Genomic DNA, 14,192 nt, shown 5'->3' on the forward strand with positions numbered 1-14,192 from the left:
GAAGCACAGACACAGGCAGAGGGAGAAAAAGGCTCCATGCAGGAAGCCTGACATGGGACTTGATCCCAAGGTCTCCAGGATCACACCCTGGGCTGAAAGCAGCGCTAAATCGCTGAGCCACCTGGGCTGTCCTGAAATTCAAATTTTAATGGGCATTCTATATTATCTGGCAATTTTTCAGAATTTCAATTTCTAACAGTCCACTCTGATCAACACTGTTCATCTACCCAACTTCTGATAATCTGAACCCAACAATCACTCAACAACATAGGGACCTAAAATGCATTTATGTCAACACCTTTTCACTATCATTCCATCACCCCCTCCCATCTTCATATCCTTCCTTACCCAGCTTAAATTTCACAGGTTAGTAAGTTATATTCACTGCTTCACATATATTCTAAATTCTCTTGTTGCTCTTTAAATATGTTGACCTTGCTTGGCTAAATCACAGATCTGATTCAATTCAGCATTGTACCTGTGGAAACCAAACATAGAAAAACACACACGCAGAATAGTCATTTTAAATTTAAGATAACAAACCTCATGGTGGGCCCTTGATGGTGGGCTTTATCCAACTATATTTCCCTAGACCAGTAGTTCTCAATTTGTAGTCCCCCGGCCAGCAGTACCAACGTCACCTGGAAACTGGTTAGAAATGGAAATTTTTGGTTGGATTCTACCCCAGACTCGACTTAAAAAAAATCTGGGACTGGAGCCCAGCAATCTGTAGTTCAACAAGGCTCCCAGGTGAGTCTGATATACTGGGTCTCAGATTTTAGAACGAAAAAGATGACATGTAAAGCTTGTTAAAAGGGCAGCACAAAAAACATAAATAAATAAATAAATAAATAAATAAATAAATAAATAAATAAAATAAATAAATAAAAATAAATAAAAGGGCAGTACAATGGCAACAGGGTCCTCAATAATTTGTGAAAATAATATCAGCAAAGTTGCAAATGCCAGGAATGTTCATTTTAACAGGTAACATTTCTTGCTTAAAGAAAAGCCCATGCATACATTAATTCAATATTTATGAAGGAGTATAATGTATCAGTATAAATTTCCAGTAAATGACACTTACGGAACCTAGGTTTTATGGATAATCTGTCAGACTTAAATAGCTACATGATTTTGCTAAGGATTATTACCATTTATACTTTATGTGAATATGATCTAGTATACTTTTAGTTCATTTTCAATTATTTTTTACCATTAAAAATAAAACAAATTCAAATTTTATTTTAAAATATAATTTATTGAATACCATAGTGAAATCAATACATTAAAAAAATTGTTTTTCTTATCAGTATTGGCACATAATGAACTTTTTTTCATAATGAACTTTTAAAGCATTGCTAAATTAACACTTCAAAAAATTTTAAATTTTAAATCATGTTCCATAAAAAAAATAAAGCCTAGTAGTGTTATAAAACTATTAATTTATATCAACTCACATATCAAAGTGTTAAAAATAAAAGAATTCCACACTTGAACCATAATCTAAGAAGTAAAAATTCAATCATATGTATTTTTAAAAAGGTTCTCATTTGAACAAAATACAACAGAAGGTATAAAATAGGCAAAAACTTTACACTGATTTGTCCTACTGGAAATTCTGCAGGTTAACCAGATAAACTTTAGATATTAAAAAAAAAAATCCATATCCCAAAAGAATAGAAGTTTACAATATTTTTTATGCCTAATAGAAGAAACATATGACGACATTAAATATTCTACATTTTTTTTCTCTTAGTTGCCTCAAATGCCAATAATGCAGGACTATTCTAAAACTTTATTTTTTATTTATTTATTTATTTATTTATTTTTATTCTAAAACTTTAGTCTAAAAATAATTTTCCCGCCAATGAACATTTTCATAGATGCAAACCTGTCCTTAACTATGGCAACATTAAACAAGTTAATTTACATATATGGTGTTCACTATAATACGGTTGTATATTACTTTATCAATCATTTTTTTACTCTGAAATTTCAGTAACCCATACCATGAGTACTACAGAATTTCTTTTCCAATTCTAAAAGGTTGGGTAACTTGATTCAGGTCACTTGAATTTACAGAGTATCTTTCTTCCAGGAAACAAAAAGTGATTTATAGTCAGTATTTTGATTTTATTCACATTACCTTCCCCACCTCCCCTTAGAATTGTCTTCTGAGGTAAAGAGAGCACTGAAAATAAAAACTTTAAACTGCAGAATTGGTTATTTGGCATCATTCAACCTTTTTCCTTATTAACAGGAAAACACTAACCCTTTCAAACTAGTGCATTCCACTGTCTGAAATGCAGCTCGTGTTTTTGAAATCTCATTGGCTGAGATCAGGTTGAAGTTTAGAAACCAAGCTTAAATAGAATTGGCTCAATTATTTTTTAGTCAAATGTAGAAATAATCTTTGCTTACCTACAGCAGAAACTGGAAGAGCAAAGGAAAACTGGAAAGCTCATTTGTATTTACTATAAATGTACCATTTCACCAAAACCTCTGTGGACACTAAACTAAAATCTAAAAATGCCAACAGCAGATGGGCTAAAATTCTCTTCCTTCAAAAGTCAATCACAGATTCTACTAAGGTATTGCTAACCTGAAAAAAAATCAACAAGCTAGAAGAAAATATAGCATATTAGAATATCAAGGTCTTTCACCCCAAACTTCATATTTATCTCTGCTGACCTAAACTGAAGGAAAAATCACTTACATTGCAATTTGAGATATTTAGTTCTGTTTGATAAGCTACAAAATGTTCAGAGAGAATTTCTAAAAAGTAGTACATTATTTTTTTCCAGTAAGTAATGATACTATATATCTCACTGTTTTAAAGACATGTTTAGGAAAAAAATAACTCTCTTCCCCTTAAAGTTACAGGTGGTGGGAGGATGAGAGGAGGAGAAATGACATAGCCTTTTAATGCCAAACTTTCATCTCCCCACCCTTTATTTTGATTTCTAAAATAAAATATTTCTGGACTGTAATTTCTCAAAATATTTTCTTTTCAACTATGTTGCTAGAAGGATTCTTTGAATACAAATAAAGTTGACATTGTGAATGGAGAAACTTGTGGAATTTCATGTTTTGTTTCTTATTTTCATTTAATAGATAGGATCTCAATAGCAAACTAGAACAGTTTTACCTCTGGTAACTTATGGTTGGATAAAGTAGAATTTGTAATCAAAGATATAAAATTTTCTTTAATGTTCTTCATAAAATGTGGTTAAGGCTTTTAAATATCATAAAGTTGGGATGAGTACAGATAATCTTACTAAAAAAGCTGTATTTTGGCAAACATTTTATTGATATTATAAATGAAAATAGAGTTGGAGTTTTAAAATGGCACTTAATCTGTTCTATCAGAGTCTGCCAAATAAATTAGATTCTTTGGAAAAAGTTCAAACTTGATATTATGGAGACAAAATTAAGATTAACTCTTACTTGGCAGATACTGACCCGTCATGTTGCCATAAACTGAAGGACCCATAAGCATACTAAGTGGAAAGAGGACTGTCTGTCAGGGAGCTTCTCTATCTACAATTTATTCAGCAGCAAAAGTTAATTCAACAAAAGCATCTAACTCCATCAAAGATTACATTTATTTCAAACATCAAAGATCTGATCCATTTTAAAAGGCAGTAGCTTTATCTTTTAATCAGCTGAAATGGCCTTAGAATGAAAGATCATAGACTTGTTCACAATCTTATACATTACTTACAGAGAAATGCAAAATCCTGCTATTGCAATCACTCATCATTTCGGAATTTTTTAAAAATAAAAGACAGTAGACAGATACTCTGACCTCTGACTCCCAGGATAATGTTCAAGGCCATGCTGAGATTCAGCAAAGAATGAGAAAGCTACTTTTCAAGTTGGAAGGTACCAGAGTAATTAGTCTAACTTACTCATTTTGCAGATCTGAAAACTGAGATACCAAACTTTTGAGCTAAGATAATCTACTCAAATTCTTTTGTCATTAAATTGACACTCAGTCTCCTGTCTTTTGTCTCTAATTCTTTCCTCTAAAGCATACTTTGTATATTAGTAAACCATCCTCCATTAAAATATTAAAAGATTAACATTGGTTTCCTATGGGGAAAGGAGTGGGAATTAGGGGAAAAAAAAAAAGGTGGTGATTGAGGGGGTATGGGGAGCCTGTTAGGGACACTATACTCATACAATGCACCACATGTGTTAATATTTAAGTTGATAAAAAAACACATTTTACAAAATTTCAAGCCTTAACATCAACAGAACCAAACTTTAGAGATAAGAAATACCATGGTAAAACTAAATGTTAATATAGAAATTTAAGCTACCTCTTCAAGAAAAACAGACCACTGGAAAACTATGGATTTCAGTTTCTGTGTCTTTTTAATGACTAGTTCTATATATTATGTTTCTTTATATCTGAAAAACGATTTTAACATAATACATATGCAGACTAAGGTAATTTAGATTTTCAAGTTTAAAAAAGATTGGTACTTTAAAAAAAACTTATGCTACAAAAATATGCATTTAAATATTTTCCCAAATTATAGTTTTTTAACCTCTGCAGTGAAAAGGTCCAAAATTTCATCGTTGAACTACCTTCTAATATGGTCTTAAGTGGTTATTTCTACAGAGCAAAAATTTGCATAACTCTTGACAGAAAATCTGTTCAGAAACTCACTTTGACAGAAATACTTTTATCTGTTATTAGGAGTTAAAAGAAACATTTCAGTAAGAAAGTACAGGGGTGGGTCAGGACAGTTTTTTAGAAAAATATACTGTATATTATAGATCTTCAAAATTACACAGACTATATGCTTTTATTTAACGTGAAGGCACAACTTTAACATAGTTAAAAGCAAGTATGTTTCAATTATTTGATGTAATTGTCAGTACCAGATCTTAAAAAATATATATTTGCAAGCATATCATTGAAGATTTGTTTAGATTGTCAATTCAAAAGTCAATTTAAAAAGTCAAACTCTATTTGTAGAAAATCAACTGACATTATTGCAGGTCTACATAATATTATTGTTGGACAATCTGTTCACCAGCAGTCACAGGGTTTTCTTCATTTGTTGCATAGTCCAGATGGTCCATCACCTAGGATAAATAAAAAATGTTAGGAAATGCAAAATTTCAACTTGCCTTCAATGATTCACTAATTTGGCTAAAGGATTTCCACTTAAAAAAAAAAAAAAAGACAGGAAGGGAGTACCTGGGTGGCCCTCATCTAGTTCCCTCCTCAGTGGGGAGTCTGCTTCTCTCTCTCCCTCTCTCCAATATTTTCAGTACTGTGATGCACATTTTCTCTTCTTTATCAACAATTAGAAGAAAGACCAGCAAGATAAACGTTCCTATTTTTGTAAAGTGATTCTAAAAGCTTTAGTGTTTTTTGGAAAAGGAAGCAGACAGTGGAATCATTCCCAAATGGGGTCTCTGACCTTGCCAGACAAGAAGAACACAACATGAGCTGAGGCTTTCAGCTGACAATTGTCTCAAGAAATGGAGATAGCTTATAAAGCCCAAACCTGCCAGTACTCTGCGAGTCATCTCGGGTCCCCAGAAAATCAGTTTTGAGTCCTGTATTTGCCAAAGATACCCCCTAGATAAAGAGATACATGTTTATAGCACTTCAAGGGGAAAAAAAGCCCAATTGAGACAGGTAATATATTTATCATCACTTTACCAAATGAAACATAAGATGAAGTTGTTGAAGAGTTGATTTTAGTCACAATTTAAATAAGGGAAAGAAAGGAAAAGCATGTAAGATATATTTAGGTCCTTTTTCTTCTAGTAATTTAGAAGTTCGGGGCAGCCCGGGTGGCTCAGCGGTTTAGCGCCGCCTTTGGCCCAGGGTGTGATCCTGGAGACCCAGGATCGAGTCCAGTATCGGGGTCTCTGGATGGAGCCTGCTTCTCCCTCTGCCTCTCTCTCTCTGTGTGTGTGTCTCTCATGAATAAATAAAATCTTTAAAAAAAAATTAAAAAAAACAAAAAGAAGTTTGGGATGTGAGAGGTTGGAGCTGTGAGGAGAGAGAATGGAGGCAGTCTCGGCAGGATGGTGGGGAAAGCCTCTTCGTTCCCCAAGACCTGCTTACCCTGGCAACTGTACTCTACTGAATTCACAGCCTATACTCCCTAAGTTATCATGTATCTCTTCTTTCCTAATCCTCAGGTACCTCACTGGCACTTTAATTCCTATCTATATATTATATATTATATATTTATAAATAAAATGTATTCATTAAAAAAACTTTCAAAATCGGCTTATTAAGAAGTAAACATCTGTATTCTGCACTTACTTTTCTCTTTTGACTTTTCAATAAAAGCAATATAGAAACATAAAGCACAACCTTGAAATAGGTTTTTAAAAACGTAACAAAAATATAGATAATAAAATTAACTGGCAAAATTGGTATAGTTTTTCATAATATTTGTAAATAAGCAAGTTCAGTTTGGAAAGATGTCTTCTGAAATTGGGTCAGATTGCCTAGTATTTACTGATAGTTCTGCTTATTTATAAGTGAACCAATCTCCAGAAACACTCTAATAAAACTCTCATTAAAGGAGGGTAACTACAGAGTTGTTGATACTAAAGACCGTTGTTCTAAGTATCTCTGTATTCTGACTTGTCAGTTACAGCTTGTGACTTCTAAAAATAATTAGAAGCACTGGTGACATTTAACAGAGACAAATCCACTGTTTACTGGATATCAACAAACTGAACATTTACTTTCTATCCAGAGTAAAATAACTCATTGGAGGTTGTTGCATAAATCTAACTCCATTGATTTAGGACCAGAAAGAACAACATTTTTCTAAAATGATGAGGTGTTTTAGTTGTTCTTTATGCCAAAGTAATTAGGTCACTGCTTGATTTTTCTCTCTAGAGAAGAAACACCTTGATTTATTTTACACTAATCAGAACTTAAAACTTTGGGTAGAATCAAATGAAACTGAGTACAACAGCTCTTGAAGCATTCCAGAAAAAAAGTTTATAGCAAGTAAGAGTGTTAAGTGGCTCTAAGTTACAGAAAATAATATACAGGGGATCCCTGGGTGGCTCAGCGGTTTGGTGCCTGCCTTTGGCCCAGGGCGCAATCCTGGAGTCCCGGGATCGAGTCCCGCATCGGGCTCCGGGCATGGAGCCTGCTTCTCCCTCTGCCTGTGTCTCTGCCTCTATCTCTCTGTGTCTATCATGAATAAATAAATAAATAAATCTTAAAAAAAAAAAGGAAAATAATATACAATTAAGATTTCCAAATTAGGGGGTGCGTGGGTGGCTGAATGGGTTAAGTGCCTTCGGCTAAGTCCATGATCCCAGAGTTCTGGGATTGAGTCCTTACATTGGGCTTCCCTGCTCAGTGGGGAGCCTGCTTCTCCCTCTTCCTGCCATTCCCCCTGCTTGTGCTCTCTTGCTCTGTATCATTTGATCAGAGAAATTGATGGAAAGGGCTGACTCTAAATAAAAAACGAAAAGTACTTCCATGAAGTCTCTGATTTCAGCCAACAAATGGGGTATAATTTTCCCTTTGAGAAAAGCATAAAAAGGCCATCAGGGCAAACCATGACATTTAAAAAGTCTCCAGTGCAAAGGCCTGCTTTTTACCACCACTATTCTTGCACCAACTCTAATACCAGGCATTGGAATGAAACAAATGATTAACAACATAAGCATGTGTGCCATCACCTTAGATTCTGGCTTATTTTATATCACCTGTTTTATATTTGATTATGTCAAATAGTAGCAAAAACTTTTGGCACTTGCAAAATAAATGATTATATAGAAAGGCTGTGAAGACACAAGTCTAGTTTAATGCTTTAAAAATGCCTCATTTTTATAAACCTTACAATACTTTTGGTAATTTTATGAGGGCTGCTAAAATACAAGCTTACACACATACACGCAAAAGTGACTAAAAGTCAGTGGATTTGCTTCTCCCTCTGCCTATGTCTCTGCCTCTCACTTTCTCTCTGTGTGACTATCATAAAAAAAAAAAAAAAAAAAAAAAAAAAAAAATTAAAAAAAAAAAAAGGGATCCCCGGGTGGCGCAGCGGTTTAGCGCCTGCCTTTGGCCCAGGACGCGATCCTGGAGACCCGGGATCGAATCCCACGTCGGCCTCCCGGTGCATGGAGCCTGCTTCTCCCTCTGCCTATGTCTCTGCCTCTCACTTTCTCTCTGTGTGACTATCATAAATAAAAAAAATAAAATAAAATAAAATAAAATTTTAAAAGTCAGTGGATTAAGGACTGAATAGACATTATAGTTGCTTGCATAAAAAATTTTAACATTGAGTTTTATTCAGCTAATAAATAATATATATTATAAGTTAACATTAACTAAGAATTTATAATATATAAAACCCTGTTATCATCAGTATAGGTTCCTTTTTTTTTTTTTTTTTTTAATTTTTTTATTTATTTACTTATGATAGTCACAGAGAGAGAGAGAGGCAGAGACACAGGCAGAGGGAGAAGCAGGCTCCATGCATCGGGAGCCTGATATGGGATTCGATCCCGGGTCTCCAGGATCGCACCCTGGGCCAAAGGCAGGCGCCAAACCGCTGCGCCACCCAGGGATCCCCAGTATAGGTTCCTAATACCTAGAAGATAATAACTTACTGAGGGAGGCATACACAAATATCTAAACTATAAGGCAGATGTTAATAAGTATTGAAAGTACAAAGTCCACAAAAATTATGGGGAAAGGTGAACCTAATTTCAACTAGAGAATTCTTGGATATCCGCTTGGAGAAGGAAGATTTTGAATTGGGAATAATATAAAGGATAGTCTGGAAACAGTAAGGCAATGCTCTGAACACAATGGAAGCAGGGGAAAGGAGGGAAAAGGTAATGACACTATTCACCTGAGAGACGAAGCAGGAACTGCCTCAGGGCTGGCTTCAGGGCTGACCTTATACTAGGTTGATACCTAGTCTCCCGTTTTATCAGGCTTGTTGAGGTTCCTAGCTGTACTTTCAAAGTCTTTGCCTGGCCTTACCCGATCACATCCACCTGCCCTACCAAGCCCTGGGGTAACCCACCACTATGAATTATAGATTCTCCTATCTGCCTGTAGATCCAACCTGATTTAATGGATGAGGAGAAGAGTCTTAGACCAAGTGACTTGCCAGAACTGTTTCCAAAGCCTTTAATGTACTGTCGTTGTCTCTCACAAATAGTAACATTCAAGCTAAATTAATTTTGACTTTAAAGGTTGGAAAAAAGCAATGAGAGATTTCTTTTTTCACAGTTACAGGGGAATAAATTTTGTGAGGGCATTACATGCTATAACTTCCGAAAATGCTAGTTTAAAAAAAAAAAAAAAAGATTCTCTCCTGGCAGCAGTTTATAATATAAACTGCTAGCTTGCCTAAAATTTCAGCACGTATCTGTTCTTCATATTTTAAAATCTAGTGTACAGTGGGAAAATGGCTACATTTAACAGGTTTTCTTTTTCCTCTGAGGCTTGTGATGGCTATCAAATCATTTTGCAAGTAAGTTAAAAGAACCAGATTTAATAAAGACCTCAAGTTTTAACATTCAAACCGGAAAAATGGTATTCTAGTTTAGTGAACTGAAAAATAACCACCAAGCCAACAAATAAATCAAAATGAAAAACCCCGATTCCTATGATAGCAAATGCACAGTGTTTATGTGTCAAGCACTACTCTAGGCAATTTGCATATTTTACAATAACCCCCTGAAGGAGGATGATCATTATTCCTTTTTACATTAGAGGAAACTGAGGCACCAAGAAGCTAAGTAACTTGCCTAAGGTCATGTGGCTAATAATTAACAAAACCAGAGTTCAAACATAGGCAGTCTGGCACCAGACTCCACGCTTTTTATTACTATGTGTTATTTTATATTCTGACTGTCCTTATTTAATAAAATTACGACACTACAAAAGTGAGAAGCATATAACCAAAGTTGTCTTAACTTTTTAAGTATTTTATTTTATTTATTATTATTATTTTTTTCTTTTAAAGTATTTTAAAATGGATTTCCCTACCATCAATTGCCTTATTTGACTTCTACATCCTGTGGTTAAGGCCATGGAGTCTGCCCTGCTGGGGCTCTTTACTACTGCTTTGTGCCCAGCTGCAACAATTCTCCCCTTTATAGGTAGCTGTTGTGAAGAAGAATCATAATATATTTTTTAAAGATTTCATTTATTCATGAGAGACACATAGAGGCAGAGACACAGGCAGAGGGAGAAGCAGGCTCCATGCAGGGAGCCCGATGTGGGACTTGATCCCAGTACTCCGGGATCACGCCCTGAGCTGAAGGCAAACACTCAACCACTGAGCCACCTCGGCATCCGAGAATCATAATTTTTTTCAAGATGATGATTTTTTTTTTTTTAGATTTATTTATTTGAGAGAGAGTGGGTGTGTGTGAACAGGGGGAAGGGAGGAAAGAGGGAGAGGGAGAGGGGGAGAGAGGGAGGGAGAAAGAGAATATGAATCTGAAGCAGACTCTGCACTAAGCACGGAGCCCAATGCAGGGCTTGATCTCACAATGGCAAGATCATGACATGAGCAGAAACCAGGAGTTGGACACTCAACTGACTGAGCTACCCAGACGCCCCTCAAGATTATGATTTTTAAGAATGAAACTTGAATGGTACAGGACAGAGCATTTGTTCATAGGGAATATAAATGCATCTCTTAGTTGAATTCCTTCCTTATCTACCATCCTCTTTCTGTTCAATAGACATCATAAGGATTGGACAAAAGGTACAATTACAAACCAGAGAGAAAATGAACTTTGGATATTTCCAATGAAACACAATGTTAGTACTTTATGTATACAACATCTTTAAATATTTTATAGCAGGAGTTGTCAATGAAAAGATCTCCACACAAACTGTTTAAAGTAGTTGCCCCTAGGGACGCCTGGGTGGCTCAGTGGTTGAGCCTTCCGCTCAGGTTGTGATCCCTGGGTTCAGGGATCAAGTCTTGTGTCAGGTTACCTACGGGAGCCTGCTTCTCCCTCTGCCTATGTCTCTGTGTCTCTCACGAATAAATAAATAAAATCTTAAAGAATAAATAAATAAAGTTAGTGCCCCTAAAAGGAGGTGGGGGTATGTTGAATAGTTGAATATGTTGAATAGAAAATGACCTTCTATGTTTACTTTAGACTTTTGTATTATTTGTTTAAAGAATGTAAACTGCATTACTTTGTAATTAAAACATAAAAAGGAAAATAAAATAAAAACAAAGTTAGGGCATATGTAAAAATTTTAGTTCATTAATTGCCAATAATAATGTTAACCTATGAGTCATTAAAACAAGGATAATCAGAAGGACTTTAACAAATATCTTTTCACATCAATTTTGCCCAAATTTTTAACCACTTTCTGGACAATACCCTGAAGAGAAATTACTTGGTTAAAGGAGATCGTTAAATACAATATATGTGTATGAGAATATTTCGCAGTCATTAAAATGATTTTTTACAAGGAATTCAAAAATGAACTAACACTGGGTGCCTGAGTGGCTCAGTTGCTCAAGTATCTGCCTTTAGCTCAGGTCATGATCTTAGGGTCCTGGGGTAGAGTCCCCTATTGGGTTCCCCGCTCAGTGGGAGTCCGCTCCTCCCTCTCCTTCTACCCCTCTCCCCTGCTCATGCTCACACTTTCTCTTAAATAAAATCTTTAAAAAAAAAAAGAACACAAATGTAATGAAAAGACAATACAGAGAACTCTTTAAAGTACAGTATCAACTATCCATCTATCCATTTATCTAGGAAGGCACAGAGGGGAACTCAATTAAATCTTAAGAGTGGCTACCTCTCAGTGGTGGAATTATATAGGTGGACTTAATTTTCTTGTATTTTTCTATATTTTCAAAATCTTCTGTTAATACCCCTTTCTTTAAGAGAGAGAGAGAGTGTGTGTGCAGTGCGGGAGGCGGAGAGGGCGAGGGAAAGATTCTCAAGCAGGCTCTACACCGAGAATAGAACCCAACAGGGGGGCTGGATCTCACAATCCCTGAGATCACAACCGGCCCAGAAATCAATGGTTCAACGCTTAACCAACTGAGCCACCCAAACATCCTAATAAACACATTTTTTTTCTTTTAATAAGCACATGTTTTTAAAGTTAAATGCTGGGTGCCTGGCTGGCTGAGTTGGTTAAGCTTCTCTGGTTCTTTTCTTTTTTTTTTAATTTTTATTTATTTATGAGTCATAGAGAGAGAGAGAGAGAGAGAGAGAGAGAGGCTGAGACATAGGCAGAGGGAGAAGCAGGCTCCATGCACCGAGAGCCTGACGTGGGATTCGATCCCGGGTCTCCAGGATCACGCCCTGGGCCAAAGGCAGGCGCTAAACCGCTGCGCCACCCAGGGATCCCGCTTCTCTGGTTCTTAATCTCTGCTCAGGCTTTGATCTCAGAATGGGAGTTCAAGTCCCATGTTGGGCTCTGCACTGAACATGGCCTACTCTAAATAACAATAAGCACTGGGTGTCCTACTGCTAGCTTTCATGGCACCCTACCATAACTAATAAATACATTTATCGTACTTTGTTAGTGACTATCTGCATCCTCCACTAGACTCTAACTTTCAAGAGGCCATGAGAGTAGGCCTGTTTCTAACTTGTTCATCTTTTATCAACAGCACCTAAAATAGCACCTGGCTCAGAGAACTACTCAATTAACATTTGCTAAATGAAGAAATATAAAACTATTTTAAGAAAATGATCACGAAGAGTATTTTTTGGAATGTGACTTTCAAAGGCTAAAAAGCAGAGTATATGTTGTAGGACATACTTTAATTTAAAAAAATTTTTTTAAAAAAACCTCTACGTGGTATCTTCTTCAAGTAAAAGTTATAAGCTATCTTACTAGTTTAGTTAAGGGCCTTGTGGCCATAATTCTCTGTGCATAAATGTAAGCTGAGACAATGGCATTGTGAGGTAGACAGGGCAGGTATTCTTTTAACCAAATTTCAAAGGAATTACACGATTTACCCTAAAGAATTCTAGACCAGTAGTTCTTCTAAATATAGTAGTCTAACTTACTATGTTAATCATCTCTTGTTAAATAAAGATGATACTACAGACCAACTACAAGATGGATGAACTTTGAACTGTTTATCTACTAACAGAATTACAGCCATCCACCCAAAGTACCTCTATTTTTGTTCATGTGACCACTAACACGCATGTAGGGAGCAGATGGAGGAGGGTAGTTTGCTGTAATAGGGCAAAGCAGAGCTAACTGCCTCATGAAGGGATCAATGCCATGGCCCTGACCTTAATACACTAGTTTCCCAACTCTCTTTAATTTCAATGGAAACAAACTTTACTGGAATATCAAGAACATTTAGGAAAAGAAGAAAGGGGTTTAACTTCAATGAAAAAAAAAATCTCAAACATAATAGATCTGATTTTCTGTCCCAGGGAAATCTTGATTCATTTAAACCTAAAATAAGTACCCTATTTAATTTAATTAGACCCAGTTAGGTGCTGAAGAGAGTACATCCTTTATCTGCAAAACCTCAAGACTATTACTGTGCAAAAGAGCTAATGTCAGTCTCAAAAATTCAGTACTTAAAATACTTTTATTTTTCAGGGCACCTGGATGGCTCAGTCAGTTAAGTGTCTGCCTTGGGCTCAGGTCATGATCCCAGGGTCCTGGGATCGAGCCCTGCATCAGGCTCCCTGCTCAGTGGGGAGCCGGCTTCTCCCTCTCCCTCTGCCTCTGTCTGCCACTCCTCTGCTTGTGTTTGTGCTGTCAAATAAATTTTTAAAAATAAAAAAAAAAGTTTTATTTTTCATAAAGTCTAGTTTTGTGTGGATTTGAAAACTCATGTTGAAATTGTTGTTTTGGAGTATGGAAGTTCCTCAAAAAGTTGAAAATAGAGCTACTCTATGACCTAGCAATTGCACTACTAGGTATTTACCCCAAAGATACAAACATAGTGATATGAAGGGGCACCTGCACCCCAATGTTTATAGCAGCAATGTCCACAATAGCCAAACCATGGAAAGAGCCCAGTTGTCCACTGGCAGATGAATAAAGAAGATGTGGTTCATATATACAATGGAATACTACTCAGCCATCAAAAAACATGAAATCTTGCCATTTGCAATGATGCGGATAGAAACTAGGGGATATTGTGCTAAATGAAATAAGTCACTCAGACAACCAGAGAAAGACAAGTATCATATGATCTCACTCA

At 35.9% G+C, this 14,192-nt stretch overlaps 1 protein-coding gene across 6 annotated transcripts in view; it reads right to left on the reverse strand.

Annotated features, from left to right (window-relative positions):
- Positions 1 to 1,507: 1,507 nt before the first annotated feature.
- The window catches only part of SPPL2A (signal peptide peptidase like 2A), a 151,726-nt gene continuing 139,041 nt past the window's right edge, over positions 1,508 to 14,192 (reverse strand). For 4 of the 6 annotated variants that reach the window (XM_077881077.1, XM_077881080.1, XM_077881082.1 and 1 more), the window contains 2 exons: positions 5,532 to 5,605; positions 1,508 to 5,103 (listed from right to left, as the gene is read on the reverse strand). In XM_077881077.1, the coding sequence (XP_077737203.1) occupies positions 5,100 to 5,103; positions 5,532 to 5,605 (78 nt within the window). In that variant the 3' untranslated portion in view covers positions 1,508 to 5,099. The remainder of the gene's footprint in view (positions 5,104 to 5,531; positions 5,606 to 14,192) is intronic. The other 2 variants (XM_077881083.1, XM_077881081.1) reach the window with 1 other exon arrangement.

The sequence above is a fragment of the Canis aureus genome, chromosome 32 (assembly GCF_053574225.1).
Source record: "Canis aureus isolate CA01 chromosome 32, VMU_Caureus_v.1.0, whole genome shotgun sequence".
NCBI classification, from domain to species: Eukaryota; Metazoa; Chordata; class Mammalia; order Carnivora; family Canidae; genus Canis; species Canis aureus.